Raw genomic sequence first — 26,487 nt, 5'->3', positions numbered from 1 at the left:
TCACTCTGACCCAGGAACAAGGGGCTTCCACCACCAGTGTCAATGGAGGCTGAGTTGAAAACCTGGGCTTCTACCCAAAACTGGCAGAAATGAGGGGATACCTATTCCTCTGTCACACCAATGTCAAAGGAAGCCACCTAAACAACAGGTTTAAGTAAGATCCAGCATCTCATAACAGCATATCCACTATGCCTATTTCAACCAATAATCACTCATATCAAGACCAGAAAAATATCAAAATGAATGAAATAACACCAAGATGACAGGGACATTAGAAATATCTGAAATAGATTTTAACACATTCATCAAAAAAAAATGTTTGGACAAGCAATTATGGATAGGCTTGAAACAAATTTAAAAAATAGGAAGTCTCAGAAGTAGAAAAGAAATAGAAAGTCTCAGCAAAGGTATAAAACTGAACCAAAAGGAAATTTTAGAACCAAAAAACACAATAACCAATTAAAAAAACTCAATGGATAGATTCAACAGCAGAATGGAGGGGACAGAGGAAAGAATTGGTAAACTTGAAGACAAAACAATAGAAATGACCCAATCTGAACAACAGAGACAGAAACACACATTGCATAATGATGTAAGGGTAAACTCACCAAGAAGACATAGAAATCCTAATACATATGCACTAAAAAAAGCTCTAAAACTATGCAAAGCAAAAACTGATGGACGTGAAAGAAGCAGACAAATCCACACACTCCTCTGCCCCCTTTGACAGAACAACTAGACAGAAAATAAGCAGGGATATTGTAGAACTCAACATCATTAACAATGGGGTTTAATCGACATTTATAAAACACTTCGCCCGACAAGGACAGAATCCTCTGTTAGGAGGGTGAGAAAACAAGCTACGACTTGGAAAAAAGACAGAAAAAAAAAAAAAACCCTGCAAACCGTAAAACAAAGAATAAACAAAGAAATAGTATCCAAATACATAATTTACAATACATAATCTCGAACCTCAACAATAAAAAAACAAACAATCCAATAAGAAAATGAGTAAAGGCCTGAACAGACACTTTACCCAAGAGGACATACAGACGGCAAATAAGCACACGTGAGGATGTGAAGTATCATTAGAAATCAGGAAAATGTGAATTTAAACCACAATGAGATACCACCTCGAACGGCTAAAATAAAAAAATGTAGCGACAACAGCAAATGCTTGTGAGAATGCAGATGAACTAGATCCTCTTACATTACCAGCAGAAAGATAAAATGGTACAGCCACTCCAGAAAAGATTTTTGCACTTTATGAAACAACTAAATTTGTAACTACATATGACCCAGCAATTACACTTCTGGGCATTTATCCAAGAGAAATGAAAATTTATGTTCATGCAAAACCTGTACATGAATGCTTATAGCAGCTTTCTTCCTAACAGCCAAAAACTGGAAACAATACAGGTATCTTTCAACTGGTGAATAGTTCAATGAACTGCAGGACAGCCATACCACAGAATACCACTCAGCAATAAAAAGTACAAATGGGGGGAATCTAGTAACCACAATGTTGCTCATGTGATTTTATATTAATGATACCAAAATAAAATTTTAAATTTTAAATTTTAAAAAAGGTACAAATGACCAACATAGGCAACAATCTGGATGAATCTCCAAAGATTAACAAAAAAAACCAATCCCCAAATATAATGTGCAGATAATTCTACTTATACATCCTTGAAATGACAATACCGTAGAAACAGAGAACAAATTAGTGGTTGTGGAGGGCTTAAGGAGGGGGTAAAGGGCAGGAGGGAAGTAGGTATGGCCATAAAAAGGCCACAGTCTCATGGTGATGGAATGCTCTATATCTTGACTGTACCAATGTCAATATCTTGGTTGTGATATTGTTCCACAGTTTTGCAAGAAGTTACCATCAGGGGAAACTGAGTAAAGAACATATGGGATCTCTTTGTATTATTTTGTATAATTGCATGTGAATCTATAGTTATCTCAAAAGAAGATGTTTAATTTTTAAAAGTCAACTGAATATAATTGAATCACAGGCATTGAAGGAAGGGCTCTGGGTCATTCAGCTACGGGAAAGGCAGGGAAAGGGGGGTGAGGTATTTAGGAGTTTACTGTATGTTTGCAAAATACAGTCTAGGTGATAAGACTATTCAGCAAGAACTCAGAAGAACAGACAAGTAAACAGCCACCTGCTGAAGGCACAACAAAGTCGCCTGGAGCTCCACGGTTCTTGGCGACAAGCCCTCAGGAAGAAATGCTCTTTCAGAGAAAAATGGCTGCCCCTGTGACAGTTTAATATAATCCATAATTACTTCTAAGTGGATTTCCCATTTTGATGCTTTCCAGGACAATATTACACCCTGCTTGAGTGAGGCCTGAGTCAATAGCGTCTTCCTACCTCCCAAAATGCCAGGTTGACCATGGACTCCCCCCCCACTGCTATTCCCACAACCTGTGTTCAAAGAGGACTGAGAGACGCGGCGTGACAGGGAGGGATGTTGGGGACTTGTATTTAGTTTCTCTCTTCCCAGCTCAGGGATGCAGCTTTTACTTTGAAACACAGGGTATCTGCATTCTGGGAGTGGACTTGAATGCTAGGATATTTGATGGGGATAAATGTGACACATGCTCTTTCTAAATCTTTATGGTAAAAGCTATGAATGCTTCCCGTAGGTCAAGCTTTTATAGTCTGACTTGAGAGCCTGTATATTTCAGTCTCATATTAACTCTTTAGCAATTATCTATGGAGAATAAAGTCAGAAAAAAATTCCATGAAATTACTCATTACAGAAAATCAATATTCTTAAGAAATATTTCCTGACCAAAAAGTAATTTGCCTCCAAGTAACTACCTGACTCCAATGGTCTTTGCAGAATATGGTGATGAAAGACTGTTCATTGACCGGAAAGGTTCCTGTGAAACTGAGCCATCTTCCACCCAACAAGTACGTGAAGAAATGGATTCAGACCAGAATGATATGTGACAGATGAGCTCCACGGCCACCATCCTCAGGAGAAAAGGCTTTCTCAGGGTCATTCGGAATATCATTTTCTGGAGAGGGGTTAGTGTCCTCCAAAAGGAAGAAACCTCTGGGTACAGATGGGTCCTCGTGTCCAGCCATAAGGAGCTTGCCCTATGTCAGATGCTCAGTGACACTGCAAAAGCCTTGGAGAGAAACAGCTTCACCAGACACGGAGACAGAGCGACCTGGTGTAGTGGTCCTGGTGGCCACAGCACAGTCAATCCTCCCACTCTGCCTCTTTTCTGCATTTATCAGTGTGAGTGTGGGCTTCTAGTTTCTTCCATTTGATTAGTCTTGTACAATGCAAGCTTCCAAAGGCAGAGAACTGGCAGTCCTTCCAGAATGCACTCCCTTAGAGTGTACTGTGTCTGTCCCAAATGCCCAATCAGGCCAGGAGTCCCCCAAATGCAGATAATACTTCTCCTAGTGCGATGCCACTAGTTCTCCCTGTCCCTATCCCTCCCCATATAACACCCCGTTCCAGGCTCTGCCCACAGGAAGTGCTCATTACAGGCCATTATTAATGAGGCCAAAGAATGCTCATCTTGCAGACTGATTCTGGAAGGAAAATAGAGTTAGGGCTTTTTCCTAGGTGAAGACGAGGGAAATCAGGCTATCAGCTTTCCCTAGCACTTTAACTTCCAAAGTCTTCTGTATTTTTGAATCCTTGTAATTGCCCTGTGAGGGGGTTTTACAGATGGGAAAGTGGAGGTTCAGAGAGACAAAGTGACTCACCCTGAGTCACATCAGGAGTGAGTAAGCAGAGGGCTGGGAGCCAGGCTGCCAGCACCAAACTTTCAAGTCTTCTCCCCGGTCTGTCTGCACAGCCTGAAATACCTTTCATAGCACACACATGCATCCTTACATCTCACACAGCCTCATGAGGTGGGATAGCTAGTATTTTTCTTCTTTTACAAATTTACCATTAGTAGATGGTAAATGGTTTACTCAGTCAGATTGCAGATGACAAAACAGCCCCTTAAACCTAAGCCTCCTTTCCTAATTCAATACAGTATAATGGCTCTTGATAAACTACTGCTCTTCCAAAGGACCTCTGAATGATGGCAACATGCTATCCAGTCATCTTATGAAACCAGTTTCTGGTCAAGGACAGCACCTCCCATTGTGGACCTTCTCCAGGTCTTCCCAATCAAAGTCTGTCTTTGATTGGCCAGAGCCTGTCTCCCTGAAGAGTAACTCCCCAGCCCCCAAGCCACACTAGCCAGACTTAGAAAGAAGCAGGACCAAACTACACTTACCCTCTGTGTCAAGTGATAGTCACCATGCAAAGTGATTTCTGCTCAAGTGGGTCAGAGGTCACAGTGCCTCACTCTAAGTTCTTCTGTACTGTTGTCTGCTACACCTCACCTGTAGCTCATGTCTTTCCCTTATGAATCACTGGCAAAACAGCATGAGAGGGAGGCTTCTCCATCTTCCAATGGTCACATACCTACAAATCGGCCTCCACCCTCCTCCCTGTCTCAATAGAGGAAGTGCCCTCTGCCCATCAACGGCCCAGTCCTCCTGTGGGCTCCGAACCTCATCCTTCGCCCCCTCCTCAAGTGCTTTACACCTCACACCACAATCTCCTCTTTTTTCATTCCATCAACCTCTCCTTGGACATGGGATTTTGCATCAGCATCTTTAGACATCATTCAACTCCTTCTTCTTGCTAAGCTCCTTTTGGCTATTCCCCTTGATCGTTAGACTCCTTGCAAGAGTGGCCCAAATTCAATTTCTCCCTGTCTCCCTCCCGTCATGCTTGACACACCCCATCTGACCATGGCCTCCACTCCAATGAAAGAGCTGTTGTCAAGATCACCAATGTTCTCGATGTTGCTAAATCCAATGGCCTCTTCCATCCCGTGCTAACTCACTCTCTCAGCAGCGTTTCACAGACTTTCACATGTCTTCCTTCTTGAAACACTCTCCTTGCTTGGCTGTTTGAATGCCACTGTCTCCTGCTGTGGCACCACAAAGGTGTGCCACTTTCTGCAAAATACCAAAGCTCTTTACCAACCTTGGAGCAACTCAAAATGCCCCCCACACGCATGTAAACAGGTTCTCCTCAACCTTCAGGTCTTGGGGTACGTGTCATCTCTTCACAGAAACCTTGTCTGACCGTCCTCTCTGAAACAGACTCTCTACCACCTCCCCTCCTCTATTACTTTGCATCATATCACCAGGTTTTTTCCTTTGACAGCATTCATCAGGAATTATAATAACACATGGATCTGTTTCTTGACTTAGGGGAGATGTCTCTCCCACCAGACTGTAAGCTCCACACAGGTAGGAGGTTTGTCTTCTCACCACCACTAACTCAGTCTTAGCACTGTGTCTGGCACATAGTAAGGGCTTAACAAAAGCTACCTGAATACATGAACAACTAGTTGAATAAGTAAACCAAAGAAGAGGCTATACAGGAAGATCCAAATTAATAATATAATTCTTGACAAAAATGTAGTATCAAGACTGTTCTTAGAACACCGTAATAACTATGATAGAGACAAGAAAGAATATGTCTTAAGGCCACATTCCTATTTTGTGTCCTATCATAAAGAAATAAAGCCCAGAGTCTCTATATACCACTTAACAGCATAAAAGTTACCAGAAGACACTCTTCCCCAGATATTATGGTATCAATTTTCATTTATTGAGCACTAACTATATGCCCTACCCTGAGCTAGTAAAAACTTCATGTATGTTAGCACATTCAATATTCAGAACTCTGTGGTATACATACTGTTATTATCCCCATTTTGCAATGAAGAAACTGGGAAGTAAAGCAATTTTTCCAAGGCCACAAAGGTTTTAAATGGTGCAGCCCGTGTTGAAAACCTTGTCAAGTTTAACACCAAGATCTGTGATTCTAACCCCTATGCTCTCAGGCCAGCTTCTGGGCTGAGCACTTTACACACAAAATACAATTTAATCCTTACCAAACCATATGAGGTAGATTATTTCATAGATTAAAAAAATGATTCCAGAGAGGATGAGTAAGTTGCCCAAACCACAAAGCTAATTAAGTGGTAAAGTTGAGATTCAAACCCAAATCTGATTCAAAAGCCCGCAGTCTAAACCAGCAACTAACCAAAGAAAAAATGAGACAAGTCACACATATGAGTCTCATGTGTAGTTTTAAATTTTCTAGTAGTCACATAAAAAAGTAGAGCAAAAAAAGACAAGTTAATTATATTTTAACCCAATAATTTAGCCCTATGTATTTAAAATATCATCACCTCAACATGTAATCAATATATAAAATTATGAGAGATATTTTGTATTCCTTTTTCCATACTACGTTTAAAATCCAATGTGTATAATGTAACTTACTACACCTCTCAATTCAGATGAATCATATCCCAGATGCTCAACAGCCACATGCGGCCAGTGGTCACCATACTGGGCAGCGCATGTCCAAAACAAACCATGACATAACTGCAATGTAAGAATATCTTCAACCAACTGAAACAAAGGGAGGCATTGCTCTCCAAAGTAGATTCGGGACGGATCACCTATCCAAACATTAGGCAACAAACAATGGATTAAAAATCTGAGCCACAAGCACATGTGTACATGTAAATGTGTGCAAGACAGGAAGGTGGAGAGAAAGGAGACATGTCAGAAAACAAAGGGATGGCTGGGGAAACCAGTGTGGAGGCGACCTGCAAACACAGAAAGTCAATCAGGATACAACTCTTGCAGGCTGAACCTGGCAGAGCCTCAGCCTGGAATCCTCCATCCTGGCTTCATAGCCAATCAGCCTTGAACAAGCAGGGCAAGTTTCTGTGCCACCTGAAGAATGAGGCTAATACCACTTATGCCAGATAGATATTCTGAAGGCCAAGTAAGAATATAGATACAGATATGTGTGCATGTATGTGTACCAATCTATAAATTCTTCTTGTAAATAGCTAAACAGTATTCAAACACTAGTACTTTTTGCAAATAAAAAGATTGGTTCAGGAGATTCTGGATGAGAATCAGGAAGGCTCCAGCCATCAGCTCACATAAAGCGTCCTTTTTTACCTAAGGGCCTTGGCTTCCTCCAGGATTGGGGACCAAGAATAACAGAACTGAAATGGTCTAGGAAGAAAGGAAGACTGATAAAGTACATTTATTTAAGAAAGAAAAAAAACAGTCATCATCAATGTTATGAACACTTAGGGTCTCCTAATAAAGACAACCACAGGCACCAAAAGTTACCTACCTGCAAGAATCCAAAGATCCCATATGTTAGAACAGAAGAGAAATGTGCAAAAAAATTACTAAAATATAATGCAACAGCAGTAAGAGAAGCATGTATAAAAGTAGGTCAAGGGCACAGGAGAAGAGACAATGAATTGATTGGGTGGTCAGGAAAGGCTTAGCTGCAAGGTGATTGGCAAGATCTCCCTTGAAGGACAGGCCACAGCCAGACCAACTTCATTCAGGGCGTTTTCAGCAGATGGTGTGTACGAGGCATGGCTGTGTAAAGGAGGTGGTGTAAGAGCTAGTGAGGGAGGGATGTCTTCTGGCTGAGGCATGGGAGTTGTTTGCTTTCTGTTGTGGTGGGGTTTACGGAGGTCTATAGAAGGCAAGATTGGGAAATGAAGCTGATATAAAAGGGGAGGGCAAGCCTTGGTGTGCCCTTTACTCAAGCCCAAGAATTTTAAGTAGTAAGTTCATGATCAATTGTTCTGTGTGAAGGTCATTAGGCATCAGTGTGGAAGGACTGGAAGACAGGTCTGCTACATGATGCTACAGAACTCCCAGAAAGAGAGAACTGGGCTTCAACTGGGGAGCAGCACCAGAAAAGCTGTGGCCAAGCTCTCACATCTCCCCCGGGGGTGGTGGAAGACCTAGCCAACCCACCAGGGCCAGGACGGGCCTTGACAAGGGTCAGGGGAGCCAGCAGCCTCAAGGCTGCCATCCTATGGCATCTTCCTGGATGGTGGGAGCAGAAGAGACCAGAGTCAAACACAGGGGACTTCCTCTTTGAGAGTGGCCCTGGGGTACTCACCACTTATCCATCCAGCTGGGTTCACGGGCCATGTAGGGACACCGAGTGCCCCCAGCAGACACCACCAGCACCAGCACCCACCACAATCACCTCAAACATCCTCCCTCTGGGGGTGCAGAGAAACCCGGTTCTCTAGCCCCCTAACTCCATGCAAGCCCCCCCTGGCACCTCCTTCCCTCTCCCCAGAGCAGCTCCGGCTTTTGTTTAGAAACAGCTTTGGTTTTTACGACTACAAAGGGAAGACAAACTCTGTCCTTGCCAGCAGAAGCATTTTCACAGAAAAGGGGACAGCTAGCTGTTAACACGGCTGAGAAGGAAGCTCTAGCCACAAAAAATAAGGCCTGATTTGGGTTTCAGACAGCCCGAGCTAAACAACAGCTTAATTCCCGTCATAAACACCCTTCTCCATAAACCCGGAAGGCTCTATTTTTAGAACTTTTTCCATGATGCACTTGTTCTTTAATGGAAGAGATAAAGGCAGTGAGAAGCAATTAAAAGTATTAACCCATATACTTTATGTCACAGTCGAGAACCAACCCACGTGATGCCTTCATAAATATAAATACTTCCTAAGTATTGAAATGCAATTGGCAACAACCTTGGTTTCTTTCCATTTTGCTGAGAAGTACTTCAGTTGTAATCTTTTAACTATTTCTTTTGAAATCTATATTTCTTAAATTCAGTTGTGGAGAACTAGTAGTGAGCATGTTACAGAAACGTTGCCATCATTAACAGTCAACTACGGATTATCCATTATCCACGACCAAGGCAGACGACTGTCACGAGGGGAAGGTGGGTTCGGGTGAAGGGGAATCAACACTGAGTGAGGACATTTACCAAGCACTTACTATGTGCTGACAGTGCTCAATGATAGAGATGCAGAATAGATGAGAGACAAAGCCACTGCCTTCATGGATATCTCATCTACTAGAGAAGGCAAACATTAAACACAGCATTTCCAGGGCACGAGTGCTCAAAATGAAACATGCACTTGGCCAGGAGAGCTTCTGAGGATGCCTGGCCTGGGGCAGGGGCAGTTGGGAAGGCCTCTCAGAGATGTGATGTCCACACTGAGACGTGAAGAACATTTCGGAAGGAGTCCAGCCAAGAGAAGGAGCCAGAGCTTGCAAGCAGAGACAGGGCATGCTCCACAGCCTGGGGCAAGGAGGCTTTGACAAGTGGGAGTGCCACCTGCTTGCCCTTGGGAGTGAGCGGGAAGCTGCCGGGTAAGGTGCGAGAGGTACATTGGGTCTTGGAAATCATGAGGTACATTTTAAATGTATACAAAGAAGTAACAAGATGATGGTAAAGGATTTTTTAGCAGGGAGTAATCAGATCAGACTTGTCTTTTAGAGTGTCACAAATCCTCAAAATATCCTTCAGGGTAAGTAGTATCCTTTTTTTATGGGGATGAGGAAAGATAAGGGAGGCTAAGTAACTTTCATAAAGTCACCCAGCTGGGATGTCATGAGTTTGGACGAGGATTCGGGTCAGTCTGACTCCAAATCCCTTTCTCCATCCATTGCATCATCCTGTCTCTAAGAAAAAAAATGCAGAAAATTTATAAACCTCATTTCAACTGATCATTTATAACTTTATTAAAATCAAGTGGGAAGCTGATCCCTGGCATCATTGAATATTTGAATTTCTCTTGCCTGCCTTGAGTAAAAATGTTTATTGAAATATAATGAACGTGTATACAAAATGGCCCTCCTGGGAAAAAAGCCGAGAATCCCCCCCCCATAAGACCCCAGTCCTCAGGCAAGAGGGCTGCCCAGAAACAAACCCATAGTTGCCAAGTGGACATGGGGCCACCAGGCACAGGCTGGCCTTCAGGACAGAATGTGACAGCAAGGCCAGAGTCCAGCCACACTCCCAAGTTCACCCTCAACGTACCGTGAAGTGGTCACCCAAACACCTTGGAAAATGACAAACCTACTTCCTATAAGCACAGCCTATTCCCAACTGAGACAGTTCTAAGTATTTAAAAAGACTCTTTATGAGATGCAAAATGAGCTCAAAACCTAGATTTTTGAAGCAGAAAATACCTGCTATCAAAGATAGTTTCCTCTCCAAAGCAAGAAAATACTACATGGGTACTGAGGTGTCATAGAAGCATTGTCGTTTTTCCCTGAATCTCATGAGCCAAATAAAGTCAATACCCAAAAAGCAAACGAAATGGCGCTGGAAATCCCAAATTCAAGGCAGATAGAGTCTATTTCTAGGAAAACGAATAACACCTTTAGTCACAGAATCTCAGCAGCCTCACCAGTGGTTCCAGCCTGTGGAGTGGGAAAACTAGCGACCTGACACAGACTCATCCTGAACGTTCTGGCGGTTTCTACCGAGTTGGAAATATTTGTCCCCTCTGTCTCCTTAATTCCACTTAACAGTAATCTATCATATTCATACTTGCACAAGTCCTTAGAAAGCCAACAGTCAATAGAGGGGACTATATACAAATATATAGCAAGCTGTCCAGTTATACCAAACACGCTGAGATGCTGTTTAAAAATTAAAACATTTAAAAAGAATATTTAAGTTCAAAATCTCAGGTACCAGTAACATAACAGGAACACAAAACTAAGGTAGCCAGTCAGAGCTGAAAGCAAACAGCCCAGGAGTTTTTCAGAAGCAGGGGTTATCAGAGCCAGGGATGTGCGGTAGGGGACAGGGATGCTGTATATGAGTGTTGAATTGGAATGCACACTGTTCATACTGTTGGGAGGCCCACAGGTAAAACTTTTACAGAAAGTTGGTCTGAACCAGGCAGAACTTTATGGTGCGTGGTCCAGGCAAACTCAACCACCACATCCAGATGCCTCCCGAACTGGGGACCCAACAGACTCCCACCAAAAACTTCCAGTTGTAGATAAGCTCACACAAGAGGAAAGTAAACACCAAAAGAGAGGATTTAAAGCATGCCCAGATTTTTAAAGCGATACAAAAATGAAGGAATGTTAGCAGAACTCAATTAGAAAATGGGCAAGAGATGTGAACCAGCTTTTCAACAAAGAGGATATGTAGTTGGAAAACAAACTCATTTCAGCCATTGCTAAAATGCTCATTAAGACCATGAAGAGACATCACTACATACTAATTAGACTGGCTGAAATGAAAGAGCGGCAATATCAAATGTTGGCAGGGATGCAGAGAAACAAGATATCTCATACATCACTGGTAGGACCATAAAATGATACAAACAACTGCAACTGGTAAATAGTTTGGCGGTTTCTCATAAAACTAACTTTATGCACTACATGCATAGGTGAACACATACGCAACACAAATGAGTGCGCATAAAAATGGGTAAAATCTGAATATGATCTTAAGTTTTATTAACAATATTCTGCACATGTTGATTTCCTGGTTTTGCTATTATACCATAGTTACATATAAGAAGTTACTACTGCAGGAAGCTGGGTGATGGGTATAGGAAACTCTCTCTACTAGCTTTTCAACTTCCTGTGAATCTACAATTTTTTCAAAATTAAATGCTTCAAAAAAATCAATGTGGATATAAAATGCAAGTTGTAAAATAACACAGTATAATATCATTTCTGCAAATATATTGTTAAAAAATCCCACACAATCATACTATATGTGTTTTATGGATAAATACATAAGTAAAAATAATATTAAAACATCAATAACAAGGAGACACACAACTTCAGGGTAGGGATTACTTCCAGAAATAAGTTCTCAGAGGACTTCAACTTTACCTGTAATATTTTAATTTTTAAAAAAGAATTTGAAATGAGAATTTGTCAACATTTACTATCTAGACACTATAATAAAGAAAATCTTGCAAAATACTCTCTACTACTCAGAAAGTTTGAAAGATTTTTAAATTAAAACCAAAAATACACACACGTGGAGGTTCATGGAAGCATTCTCTGTAATAATCAAAGATTTGTGACAATGTAAATGTCCACCAACAGGGATAGCTAAATAGGTTTGAATAATGTCATACAATGTAATACAAAGCAACCATTAAAAGAATGAAGGGATGTGTGCCCTCAGGAAAATATCCTGAACAAAGTAAAAAAAGAAAAGTGGATTGGAAAATAATGTATATAGTATGTCCACATTTTTCTTTTTCTTTTTTTTTTAGATCAATATAAATATACACAAACACCTGTAATAAAACACATACACTGTTTAAAAATGACTGCTTCCAAGAAACACTGTGCATTTCATTTTTTACTTTATATACTTCTATGTTTTAAAATCTGATAAAGAACCTCTTGCATTTCTGAAAATTGAGAACATTTTTATTGACAAATAATTGACACATTTGTTTTAGATGTACAACATGATTCTTTATTTGTATATACTGCAAAATGATAACTGCAATAAGCCCAGTTAACACCCATAGCCACACAGTTATAAATTTGTATTCTTGTGATGAGAGGTTTTAAAATTTACTCTCTTAGCAACTTGCAAATACACAACACAATATTATTAACTACAGTCACCATGCTGTACATTACATCCCCATGACTTATTTATCTTATAACTCAAGTTTGTACCTTTTGATCCCCTTCACCCATTTCCCCAACCCCCACGTGCCCCTGACCCCCCCCACCTCTGGCAACCACCCATCTGTTCTCTGTATCTATGAGTTCAGGTTTTTTTGTTTATTTGTTTGTAGATTCCACATATAAATGAGATCACACGGTATGGTCTCTGACTTATTTCAGTCAGCATAATGCCCTCAAGGTCCATCCATGTTGTCTCAAATGGCAAGATTTCCTTCTTTTGAGAAATTTTTTTAAAGGATATAAAGAACCAAAAAATCAAAATTTAATATTAAACCCGTATTGTTGAGCACTTACTATAGGCCAAAGTATTCACATTCTTCACAAATCTGTGGACATATATTCTTCTCATTTGAATTCACTACCTCCATTTGCAGAGAAGGAAGAGGAGGGCACGGAAGCTCTCAGAGGTGAAATGACCTGCCTGAAATCATGCAGCTAAATAAGTTGCCAAGTGGGCTGCACCCTTGAACGTTGTTTCAGCCTATGACTCCCATCACCTACCTGGAAAACAGCGGCACAGGTGGCATTTACCAGATGCCCTTACAGGGAGACGGTGAGCATCACGGGCTGTGAGCCGGGCACCTCTCACCCGCCATGATGTAGCTGAACGGACGTGCCTGTGCTTCAGCCATCACAGCTGCGAACCTCAGAGTATACCTTGACCTGGCTCCCTCATCGGGAGGAAGTGAGAAAGGATATGACAGGAAAAGGTGATTCCCCCCACGTCTTCGTGGAAAGAGAGGCTGGCAGCAAAGAGCAGTCCCAGCCAGACTAAACCCCCACTGGGTCACCCCTGTGTGAAGGCTGGAGTGAACCCTGCTGAGCAGGAGTGACACTCCCTCCTACACGGATCACAGCTTCCCTCCCTACAAACGCAGAAAATGTTATGACACAGTGATAAACTGAGAGATGCATCCCCTCAGATCTGACTGCAAGAACGGATTCTCTGCCAGCCGTGAGGTACAGTTAGCTGGCAGCCTCCCGTTGGCTTCCTAAGGGTCAGAAACCTGAGTTTCCCGGTGAGGCACCCATAAATGACTGAGCAAGGTGTTCCATGGGCCTGGCCCTTCCTGCCCTGGAGGACTCCCCAAGCTGGCCATCTCCTCCGCAGAAAGCCCTGTGGACTGGCAGAGCCTCTATCAGATTTGTACTGTGGTCAAATGTTCCGCCTGCCCAAGGGTGCTTCCTCTCCCTCTTCTTTCATAGGCGTTACGCAGCATCTGTATCCCAGAGACCTCAACCTTTGACAAGGGTCCTCCGGCATTGACTTATGTACTGACATAAGATATTTTTAAGACCTAAAAATAAACTGACCCTCTGAAAGAACAGGTGCTCACACTAGACTGAGAAAAGATGGATGGGGTGCTCTATAGAGAGAAAGAAATAGCCAGACAAGGGGGACTTGGTCTTCTGTCCTGAAATGAGCAAGATCATGCAATCATAGTTTTGTGAGTTTTAAAGCCAGAAGGCCTTGTAACCGTGGCATAAGTATTAGAAGAGGGGTGGGGAAAAGACAGGATGCCCGAAGGAATTCCCAGAGGGCAAACAGGTTGGATTAGAGCCACAGTAACCTAGTTCCCAATTACGGGTCCCACTTACTGCCAGGTGACCATACACAAGCTAATACACTTCCCTGTGCCCCAGGCTCCCCTTTGTAAAACTGCTCCAAGTGTTTAGAGAATTAAAAGAGAAAGATGAGATGCACAGAATCTGGCACACGCTAAGTGCTTCTTTCTTTTCTAGAATCAGTTGTGGAGGGAGACATGAGCTAAGAAGCCTGCGTTCAGGAGAGAAGAAAAGCTTAACAAGGGAGATGGGCTGACCTTGAACATAACACGTACAATGCATTTAAAAGCAAAACTGCTATTTCCAGTCTGTTTGGCTTTATGTCAGCTCTTTCCTCAAGGTGGGAGGGGTGTCAATGAGGTATCCGCGCTCTTACTCAATCTCCATTTGGCCAGTGGCACTTACTGATGAGAAAACTGAGCAGGCTATCTGCTATCAGCTATCGGCTATGGACAGGAAGCAGGTTTTCACTGTTTAAAACTTCTAGCCAACTTCCACTTTCCTGTCCAGGATGTAAGGAGCTGGAAGTTGTCAGTCCATTCTAAAAACAAGTAAAAGCTAAACAAACTGAAGAATCAACCACTCTTCTTAGATCCATCAGAGAAGTGAATTTGCAGGACAAACCGTAGCACCCAAAATCAGAGAAGCAGACAGGTGAATACAAAAAAATAGCAACTTGCCAGAAAAGAAACCCATGAGCAGAAACTGCCAGAAGAACCAGTACCAGACAGGAAAACCTAAACTGTAACTGGGAAATGGCTGGAGGCTCAGTGTGGACAAGTCTGAGAGGTAAAAATCCCAGGGGGTGCGATCATAGTTTTGTGAGTTTTACCTCCAGAATCTCTACCAGATCCTCACAGTGAAAATCCTCTCGTGCTTCTGGAAGGGGCAGGGGGAAAGTGACCATTTTGAAATACACCAGATCACTCTGTTCTCCCTAAAACAGCCTGCCCTTGGAGAAACTTTCACCAGAGCCTCATCTATTGAGTTTTATCAACACCTAACCAACCTGGGGAGAAGGAAATACCCAATTCCAACCCCTCTAGCCTTCCACATGAAGGAAGGGAAATGCCCAATTCCAGGCCACCCTGTGCATCTCTCTGGCCTCTGTAGGGGGAAAACAGAGAGGCATTTGTGCAATTCACAGCTCAGGTCACAGGCTCCCTAACACAGTTAATCACAGCACTACAGGAAGTTTCTTCTCCCACCACTCCACAGAGGGCCTGTTTACCCAAAATCCTTTTATTCCATCATCAAGTCCAGCTTTCAACAAAAAAGCTGCTGCAAAGCATACTAAAAGGGAAAAAACAGTTTGAAGAGATAGAACTGGCATCAGAACTGGACCCAAATATGGCAGGGTTGTTGGGAATATTAGACCGGTTACTTAACACCACTATTATTAATAAGCTGATAGCTCTCATGGAGAAAGAAAATGTAAGAACAGACGTCTAATGTAAGTATAAGGATGGAAATTCTAAGAAAGAAGCAAAAAGAAATGCTAGAGATCAAAACTGTGTAACTGAAATGAAGAATGCTTCTGATGGGCTCGTTACTAGCCTGACCACAGCTGAGAAAGGGGTCTCTGAGCTGAGGGGTTTGTCAGTAGAAGCCCCCAAAACTGAAAAAAGAAAAAAGGGCTAAAGCACAAAAAATGTAAAACAGAATATCCAAGAACTGTGAGACCACGACTTGTATCCCATAACATACATGTAATGGGAATACCAGAAAGTGAAAGAAGAGAAAAAAAGAAATATTCAAAGCAATAATGATTGAGAATTTCCCTAAATTAATATCCAACACCAACCACAGAACCAGGTAGCTGAGAGAACACCAAGCAGGATAAATGACAAACACACATGCACCAAACAAACAAAATCACACCTAGGATATCACAGGCAAACTTTACAGCAATGAAAAATAAGGAAAAAATCCTGAATGAAGCCAGAGGAATAAAACACCTAACCTGTAAGAGGCAAAGATAAGAATTACATGCACCTTCCCCTTAGAAACCACAAAAGCAAAAAAAATGTAGACTGAAATATCTAAAGTGTTGAAAGGAAAAAAAAATACCACCAACCTAGAATTCGGTACCGGGCAAAATTACCTTTCAAAAGTGAAGGAGAAATAACAATGTTCTCAGACAAAAATCGAGGGAATTTGTTGCCAGCAAAACTGCCTTGCAAGAAATGTTAAAAGAAATTCTTCAGGGAGAAGGAAAATGATATAGGTCAGAAAGTTGGATCCACAAAAGGAAAGAATATCAGAGAAGGATGTGAAGGTAAAATAAAAACTTTTGTTTTTCTTATTCTTAATTGATCTAACAGATAACAGTTTGTTCAAAATAATAATAGCAAAAACTTATTTGATTGTGTATGCATATATAGATGTGCTTTTGGACGCTTATGAATAAGTGAAGTGATAGCAATGATACAAGGGACAGGAGGGAGTAATTAGGAATATTTTGTTATTATAATACATTTCTGCTACCCATGAAGCACTATGGTGTCACTTGTAAGTGGACCCGGATTGTGCTCACTTCAACTTATACTAAAGTTGAAACTTTACATACTTTGGGGGCTTCTACTGACCAAACCCCCCAGCTCAGAAATCCCTTTCTCAGCTGTGGTCAGGCTAGTAACCAGTCCATCAGAAGCATTCTTCATTTCAGTTACAGTTATATATACTAAACTATATATTCTAAAATTGAAACTACACCTGAATTAGTTGTAAATGCATATTACAAACTCTAGGACAACCACTTTTAAAAAGTTTAAAAAGTATAATTGTTATGCTAAGAAAGGAGAGAAAATGGAATCATACAGCATGCTCAAATAAAAACCAAAAAGGGCAGAAAAAGAGTGGAAGACAAAATAGGAACAAAAAACAAAGGCAACAAATAGAAAACAGTGATAAGTATGGCAGATATAACTCCAACCCTATCAATAATCACTTTAAATGCCAATTATTTTAAATATGCCAGTTAAGATAGAGACTGTCAAAGTGGATCAAAAGCAATTATATGTTATCTATAAGAAACCCACTTTAAATATAAAGACACATATAAATTAAAATAAAAGGATAAGGAAATATATACCATGCTAACACTAATCAAAAGAAAGCAGGAATAGCTATACTAATTTCTGACAGACCAGACTTGAGAGCAAGAAAAGTTATCAGGGATAAAGAAGGGCATTACATAATGATACAGGGGTCAGTTTTTCAAGAAGGCATAACAATCTTTAATATATCCACTAAACAACAAAGCATCAAAATATGTGGGGCAAAAACTGATAGAATTGCAAGGAGAAATGGATAAATCCACTGTTAAAGTTGGAGACTTTAAAACCTCTCTATCAGAAATGGACAGATCCAGCAGGCAGAAAATCATTAAGGACATAGTTGAACGCAACAATCAACTGGCTATAATTGACCTCTATAGACTACTTCATTCAACAGCAGCAGAACACACATTCTTCTCAAGCTGACCTGGAACATTCACCAAGACAGACCACATTCTGGGCAATAAAACACAACTTGACAAATTTAAGAACGCAAATCATGTAGCGTCTGATCTTAGACCACAATAGCAGTAAACCAAAAATCAGTAACAGAGCTGTAAAAGTCCCCATACTTGGAGATTAAATAACACAGTTCTAAAAACCAAATAGTATCAAAGAAGTCTCAAGAGAAATTTAAAAGTATTTTTTTCCCCACGCAAGAGATTTTATTATCTGAAAGAGAAAATGGCTGCCCCCAGAGAGAAGGAGCAGCCTAAAAATACTTTTAACTAAATGAAAATGAAAACACAAACTTATCAAAATTTGTGGTGTGAAATGCAAACAGTGCTTAGAAGGAAATTTATAGCATTGAATACACATGTTAAAAAAGAAGATCAAATATCAATCATTTAAGTTTCCACCTTGGGCAACTAGAACAAGAAGAGCAAATTAAATCCAAACTAAACAGAAGAAAATAAATAATAAAAATTAGAGCAGAAATCAATGAATTGAAAAATAAGAAACCATTTCAGAAAATCAACAAAATCAAAAGCTGATTCTTTGAAAAGATCAAAAAAGCCCATAAACCTGTAGCTAGGCTAACTAAAATTTACTAGTCCCTGGGATAGGACACAGGTGTTCACCTCACATTGCGAGTCAATGGGCAACTACTTATGCCAGATAGACAGACAAAAACACTAATATCACTTCCTTTCTTTCATCTATTCAATCTTTTAAAATACCACTATCAATGAACATCTATTATGTGCCAGACAACTGTTCTAAGTACTCAGGATATATCAGTGAACAACAGAACAATAAATAAGTAAACTTGACAGAACATTAGAAGGCACTAAGGGGAGAAAAACAGCAACCTAAGGAGAAGATTAGGAGTTATGAGTATTTTTTTATTTTGTTATAAAAGAGTTTGTATATTACATCTTCTTCCCTTATCATCTAACACAGATGTATTAAAATAGTTAAGTTTACATCTCGGTATTCAAGGTACAGGACATACAAGATAAGAGTGAATATCACCCAAGGACTTTGCATCCTCCTCCATGGAAAGAGTTTGCACCTTTTTGGTTATACGCGGGATAATTGGACCACGTTAGACTGAAGTGTGATTTTCTTATTGTCTTTACTTGGAGGCTAGTGTGGCTTAAGGAAATGTGTATGAGTGCCAAATTGACAAGGGTGGACTGTAATGGGAAGTTTTATGTGTGAACTTGGCTGGGCCATGGTAGCCAGTTATTCAATCAACCACTGATCTAAGTGTTACTGTGAAACTATTTTGTAGATTTTTCTGATTAACATCTACAATCAGCTGACTTTTAGAAAAGGAGATTATAAACTGGGTGGGCCCCATCTAATCAGTTGAAAGGCCTTGAGAACAGAACTGAGGTTTTCCTGAGGAAGAATTCCATCTGTGGACTTCGGCATCAGCTCCTCCCTAGTTTCCAGTTAACCAAGCTGCCTAACAAGTTTTGGGCTTGCTTAGCCAGCCCCTACAATCACCAATTCCTTGCAATGTATCTCTTAATATATAAACATCCTACTGGTTCTGTTTATCTGGTAGAACCCTGACTAATACAAGTAGCCACACAGAGAAAATGACATTTGAGCAAAGACTTGCAGTGGGTGAAGGTGTCACAGAGATCTCTGTGGGAAGAGCAAGCCGGATGCATACAAGAAACAGCAAGGAGTGCGGCTGGATAAGAGCGAGCAAGGTGGCGAGCATCAGGAAAGGAGGTTGCATTAACCAAACGGAGCAGCAGTGACAGGGAAAGCGCAGCCTATGAACTGAAAGGTCTTCTTTATTACCCTTTCGATCATCAGTGGAGCACACATCAGCCCAAAACCCCATGCTGCCATCCTCCAAATGTTTCTCCTTTAATGTGACACACGTGAATGCTCCCATCCCCGCTGTTAGCAAAAAGCTTTTGGCTGCTACGAGGCAATCTACCGTAGTGGACTCATCCAACCTGGGGTGCACACAGGCAGAGCACCCACAGTGAGCTGTGCCCTGCTGGGAGTTTCTCTCCTAGGATTATGGGAACCAGGAGTCAGGTCAGAAAGGGCACTATCTTCTAAGCCTGCATCAAGAACGGACTGGCCACCACCAGGCAGAGAGATGGCTAAGATGGAAGCCTGCTGTGTAAGAGGTATAAAGTTCTTAAGTGGCTCCATCCAGCTCCAGTTAAAAAAAAATGAAGACCAGATCATTGTGATTTGGATGCAGAACCAAAAACAGATAATAGTAATTGGGGGGCATTAGGCCTGGTGAAACATCTTGCCCCAGCCTCTCATTTGCCCCAGGAAAAGAGAGAACATACCACTATAAGTTTTCCTTACTATGAAGGTTTTCAAAGCAACAAGAATTTTAGGTACATTCATTAACCTGAAGGATGGTTATAATTATATAAAGTGACAAACACAACCACATTAAGTGTATGCATTGATTCTTACATGCATCTCAACTTCATAAACATTAACATGCGAAAAACGTATTTTGTAGGCTTTAAGGACATAGAATATATACAAAGAAAAAAGTTAAGGAATGTATACAAAAACTATAACAATGTCACCTGGCTAGTGTGGTTACAGGTGATTTTTATTTTCTTCTTTTTGTTTCCTGTATCTTCTTTTCCTGTATGTATTGCTCAAATAACAAAAGTGGTTATGGACTCTAAGTAAAAACCCCTCATGTACGCTTCACCTCTAGCTCCTTCCCTACTCCCTCAAAAAGTAACTGACCCCCATAACCTCAAGCAAGTTGGAATAGAGCTGCCGCCGTCTCCTTTTCCATATGGGAAGTACCAAGCTCAAAGAAGTTAGATCACTTACCCAAAGTCACACATCATGTGTGTCACCCAGCCAAGACAAGAATCTGGGGATCCTGAAGGTCCCCTCCAAACCAGCACATTCATTTTGTATCATTTCTCAGCCCGTGGACCCCAGAGAAGTGAGAGTTAAGATGAGCCCACCCCTCGCCCTTACCTCAGCCAGGCGGGAGTGCTTGTGGACATTCTCGCCCTTCTGCACGCTGGGAGCCAGCTGCTGCAGGACGCCCCTGCTGCTCGTCAGGGCTCTGGTTAGCCGAGCAAACTTCCCCCAGCCTGGAGCATGCGCAGGAGAGAAAAGACAGGTTCAAACACCTCCTGACGGTACTTGGACACTCACACCACAGCCACACCGTCAGAAGCAGACACCCATTGTTGACCTGAGCTCCCGTGAGGCACTCAGCCTTTCTTGTGAGTCGGACTCACTGCTCAGAAGAGCACCGAGATGCACTCAAATGTGTGTAACAATTCACTTGTCCCCCGCACTTCCACTTTACCCTAATCAGAGCATTGTGAAGTAGGTAGGTCAGGTTTAACACCATTTTACAAATAGGGAAAACTGAGGCATAGGGTGCCTAGACAACTGGAAAGACTCTAGAACTCAAGATATTTCCACTCAGGCCCAAGGCTTTTCTGTCAGATAACACCAGGCAATCGAGCTACCTCTCTGACTTTGCGACTGGGCTCGGGGCTGTTCCCAACCCACACGACATCTGATTTATTAGAGACTCAGCTGGTTCCAGGTTCCAAATGACAAGCTAGTCAATTGGCCATTCCATGTGCTACATTCTCCAAAGCCAGGAAAGAATGAAATGAATCCGATCCCTACCTAGGCAGGTGTGGAAAAAGCACTGGCAGATTTTAGTCTACTCTGATGGCAGAAGGACGGCTGGGGACAGGTCCCCTTTAAAACAAAAACCACAGAAAGTACTGAACTTGGAGTAAAGAAATCTGAATACAAGCCCCATCTCCACCTCCAGCTTGCTTTGGGACCACTAAAAAGTTATCTGGGCTTTGTCTATAAAGTGGAAACTAAAATAATCTATCTGCCTAAAGGTGCATTTAACCTGGTAAAACAACTAGGCTAAGTTTACTAGGCTCCGGTTACTGGGCTAAAATAGAAGCTGTCTTGAGGTCTCCTTAGCCCTCTGGACTAGTTTTTCCAGGAAAAGTGAAAGGCTGGTCTTCCTCAATCCAGCCCACTTTATACCCCAGAATCTAAGACAGGGATACTACTTTTAAAGGTCCCCAAGGCAACTGTCCATTCCAATATCCAGCTGTTCATGTGTATCAAGATTATTCCCTCAGGAGACCCTTGAAAGCCCATCAGGATTCTCTAGACCAACCTCGGGGTTGAGGGCCTCCAAAGACCTGGACTGGGTGTAGAGCCCCTAGTTTTACAAGACAGCTAAAAGCAAGATGAGGCAATTTTGGTTTTGTCCTTTAGAGTTTAGCAGGATTCAGTGCCTTTGCAGCAGAAATCTCATCTGCCAAATGTATGAATGGCCCTTTTTTTGCACAACCTTTAAGAATCATGATCTGGATAAATTTTTGTCAATATAGCAAGAATAGCAAATCAGTTCTTTTTTATCCCATTCCAGAAGTTCTGGGCTTTAATAAAAGACAGTGGCATTTCCATCCATCCTGATGCCATTAAACAGAGAAATGGGACTGCTGGAGTCGGCTTGAAAAGAAGCACATGGTGGTCAGACCGTGGGGGTCCCATTAATGTTAACAGGAGGGGACAGCCCAGACTCTACGGGTGTCTTTGTTATCTCCTCTAAGTGGGCCATTTATGAACATGCTCACTGGAATGTGCTAGTGTGAACTATAGACTTGAATTTTTTTAAGTCTCTTTCAGAGTCAGGCTATCCTTCCAGGCAGAATACAAAGCCGGAATTGAACTCTACACAGATTTCAAGAGAGGCAGAGAGCATACTTTCCATTAGATAGAAAACAGCTGTGCATGGACACATTGGCGAGGGCTCTGCAGCCCCCTCAAGCCACCCCACTCCACCACTACTAACACTGCCCACCAGCATCACGACCCGTACTCTGGGACAAATGATGAGAGGGAGGTGGCAAGGCAAACACCCCAGCCCCTGCCTGGTAGGGAGCTCAGGGGCTTGGTCCACCAGCCGTTAGAACACGAAAAGTTGAAAAGAAAGATCCCTGGGCCTCTGGGCACTTCCCAGGCTCAGGCTAGCCCCTCACTTTCTGAGCTAGCCTGACTCTCTTTCCAAGAATGTGGCTCTTAAAGGAGCTGGCTGCCAGCTGGCTGAGTGGAGGGCATGGGACGGTGAGTGGTGTTGGATGCGGGAAGTGGACAGGCAGTGGGAAGCCCTCCATCACACCTCTGTCAGGATGGGCAGGCTCTGCCGGGTCTGAAGGAAGGAAGGAAGTTCCATCCCAAGTTTCACTCCAATGTTTTCCTTCCTGAACTATGGACACTTGCTAATAGGAATCATTGACTTAGCCAGATGAAAGAACCTCATTCATGTATAAATTCCATAAACATAATGACTAGATGCCAGGCACAATGCTAGGAACTAGAGATAGGAACATCAATAAAATAGACTCTGGCTTCACAGAGCATATGCACTCTATAGGGAAGACTGCCAAGCATATAAAAAACTATGACACAGTAAACTAAGTTCCATGACAGAGATGAGTACAGGGTGCTACAGCTAAGACTATCCAGAGAATATCTAATCCAAGTTGGGAAGTCAGGGAGGGCTTCCCAGAGGAGAGTAACACTAGAGCAAAATTTTAGATGGTAAGAGTTAAGTACTCAAGAAGGGAAATACAGATATCCCACACAAAGGCAGAAAATCACCTGCAAAGGCATAAAATCATAAAATAGGGTAGTGTCAGGGAAGAGTAATACATGTAAAATGGCTTGATGAATGAGGCATGACTTTAGAGGGGAGGAGGATGCAGACAGTGGCCTGAAGTGGTGCTAAAGAGGCTGTCAGGGGCCAGATCAAGAACTTACGTGGTAAGAATCTAAAGAGCAAGTTAAGAAATTTGAACTTCATGCAGAAACCCATGGGGAACCGCTAAAGGAGTTTAAATATGGTGAGAGCAGGAAACAGACACCAGAACATATGCTCAAGTACAAAGTACAACATTGTGGAGAGGTGACTTTAAAAAGAACAGGTTGACAGATTTAAAAGAACCCAGTTGGGACCCCAGGCAAGAGACCCTGCAGGCCTGGACCTATGCCCTGCCCCAGGTGGGAGACAGGGGAGACTTGAGAACAGCTACCCTGGTAGAGTTAAAAGGACTCCGTGAACAATAGCTGTTGAGGGAAGAAGGGGTGATACCAGTGGGCTCTGGGCTCCTGGCTGGGTGTGACAGCCATGCAAGGAGATTGAAAACACAGAAGAGAGGTAAATGATGGAAGATACCATGTACAATTTGGACCAATGATGTCCTTTGGAGCAAAGCCATCTGGAGACACATTCCTGGAAAAAAATGCATCTCTGGTTGTCCAAAGGGCCAGTTGGAAGGGACAAACCCATGAGAACCTAGCTCAGGATGACCTTGCTCAGGGGAAGCCTTGTGGTCGTTTTCCACAAGGAAAATAGGGCAGCTGATCAAGGAAGGCTGCATTCCCCAGTACTGCCCTACCCAGCGGAGCTGCCCACTCCCTCCCGTGTACCCTCCTCTGCACCAGGCAGACTTCTGTTCAGTGAGCGAAGCACTTCCGGGAGTCTTTTGGGTGAGAGGGCGCAGGAAGGGAAGACGAAGCTTGACAAGAAAAGGAGGAGAGAAGGAGGGACACGCTGTGCAATCTGGAAGTCAGCTGAGAAGCACTCACAGGGTCCTTTCTCCACTCTCAGTAAGGACAACTGTGTCCCCTCCCCTGGCCACACAGTGGCTGCTGCTTTCACCCGGGGACAGCCTCCACACTTGCCCACCCCGCCCTGGATGCGCCCTAGTCTGGAAAAGATGGTTGTGGGATGAGCTGAAATTCCAGCTCCTCCGAGGTTAAGGCCAGAGACCCCAGAAAAGACAGACCCTCTGGGCTCCTCCCCAAGAAATCACGCCAACCCACTCTGAGTAGTAGTAGTAGCAGATCCTGTAAGACGTCTACACCCTGGCGGGGAGGCTGTGAGGCCGGGAGGATCCTGGTCTGCAGTGCCACAGATTCTCCTAGAGGAGCTGGTGCCATGACCCAACATCCAGGAGAGAACAGTGGACATGGGGGACCAGGATGGACAGGTAACGTCGACCCTGCCCAGCCCATTCATTTTCCCTATGAATGTAGAAATAGCCAAGAATCTACTGTGGCTTCATCACTAAATCGTCACCTTACTTACTAAATAGTAAGTAAGCTTCATCACTAAATCATCACCTTACAGTCATCCTAAGGCCAGAGAGAGGAAGTGCTAATCCTGGAGGGAGTGGGGAAAGCAGTGGCTTGTATCCATTACTGTTTCTTTCCCAAGAGAGCCTCACAAATACCCCATGTGAAGACACATGGAGAAGGGTTGGCAGTTACTGCAGCTTGCCTGAGCCCTCATTCCCGAAGATTTCTAAATCTGTGGTCTTTTATTAAAAATCTCCTTGGAAGTTTTACATTCCTTTTGTTGTCTGCATTTGGCTCAAGTTTAACTATAAATTTAGGAGTAAATACATGGATCTTTGAAAACGAATTTGCTCCTTTAAGGTGAGATCATTTTGGTGGGGTAAGAGAGAAAATAAGAGTGACTCATCCTTTAGTGAGCAATGTAGGGAGAAAACTCAGGGCCTTAGCTTCCAGTTCAGGCCCAAGCCCCCTGGCTCAGAAGTGACAATGGGACAGGGACCGATATCCGGCAGCCTCCTCCCAATTATCTGCAACAACAGAAAAGCAAGAGAAACGGAACCGCTGGAATCCTTGGAGCATCACAGGTTCCCATTTCAGCCAAGAACCCCCACCTGCTCACTCACTCATTCTGCAAATAAACACACACATGAGGACGTGCACATGCACCCAGGGCTGCCACCAAACAGCGAACCTAGCATCACTTTCATTCCCCACTCCATGCCATCTGTGGTCTCTTTTGGTCAGAGGGCAAGGGAATAAGTCAAAATATGCACAGAAGGGAGAGGATGTAGTGGGGGGCCTGGATAATTCATAAAATGGATGGTGAAAACAGATACCCGAAATAAAAGAGAGGGTGGAGGGAGCATTCCCAGGGCTCATGGCCCCAGCTTGGTGCTCTGGGCCAGAGGGGAGTTACTTTGTATTGGATGCTTAAATAGTCTACTGCCAATTATCTCATGTGTTCACCCCATTGTGGGTTGTTTGTGGGACAAGGTTAGGCATAAACTGGCTTCTCGTAGCACTGTTAGGATGCACTCACCCTCCTCCCAAGGCTGAGGCACTATAAACCCAACATCAGGCACTGTATGATCAGAGAAAACAAAGTCATTTTAAAGACAACCTGGGCACCACTAACTTAAAAAATGACTCATCTGATGGTGGAAAAATATCTCGTGCTGCTCTGCCAAAGCAATTATCTGAGGATTTCCTGGGGTTCTGGATTATCTGCCCTGCCATTCCATCTCAAAAGTGAATTCTGAACAAGCCTGGGTCAGCAAGATCTTAAGGTTCCTCCTGCTGACTGAGGGGCTGTACCAAAAACCCAGCAGGATCTGCTGGAGTCTCACACTGTGAGCACACATCCAGGGGAAATGGGAGGTCAGGAGAACAATCCAGCCACGTGGCGGCATATTTTCCACCTAGATTTGATCCTTGCAGCCAGAAGTGTAGTTTAAAGACTTACAACAAACAAGGCCTAGAGAATTATCATGCTCCTCCATCACAAACAGACTTACATAAAATTTGACTTTGTCCTAAGCAGACCACCAAACCAAAGTGGGCCAGAGGCACAGTGACTTGACAAGTGAGAGGTTCTAAACATATCTGCCATGGCATTTGAAATGGACAAGCTTATGACGTCTTGTTTTGGAGGAGACATTAAGCACGATCTGCCACCAGCATGCCTATACTGAGGGCTAAAGTGTGTGTGTATGT

General features: G+C 42.7%; 1 protein-coding gene across 2 annotated transcripts in view; it reads right to left on the bottom strand.

The window, feature by feature from the left end:
- KCNH1 (potassium voltage-gated channel subfamily H member 1) overlaps positions 1-26,487 on the bottom strand; it is a 358,999-nt gene that overhangs the window by 284,564 nt on the left and 47,948 nt on the right. For both annotated transcript variants that reach the window (XM_036912446.2, XM_036912447.2), the window contains exon 5: positions 20,617-20,735. In XM_036912446.2, the coding sequence (XP_036768341.1) occupies positions 20,617-20,735 (119 nt within the window). The remainder of the gene's footprint in view (positions 1-20,616; positions 20,736-26,487) is intronic.

This window comes from Manis pentadactyla, chromosome 9 (assembly GCF_030020395.1).
Source record: "Manis pentadactyla isolate mManPen7 chromosome 9, mManPen7.hap1, whole genome shotgun sequence".
In the NCBI taxonomy this organism is placed as follows: Eukaryota; Metazoa; Chordata; class Mammalia; order Pholidota; family Manidae; genus Manis; species Manis pentadactyla.
The sequence above is the reverse complement of the archived record's forward strand: the minus strand, read 5'-3'. Positions and strand labels throughout refer to the sequence as shown.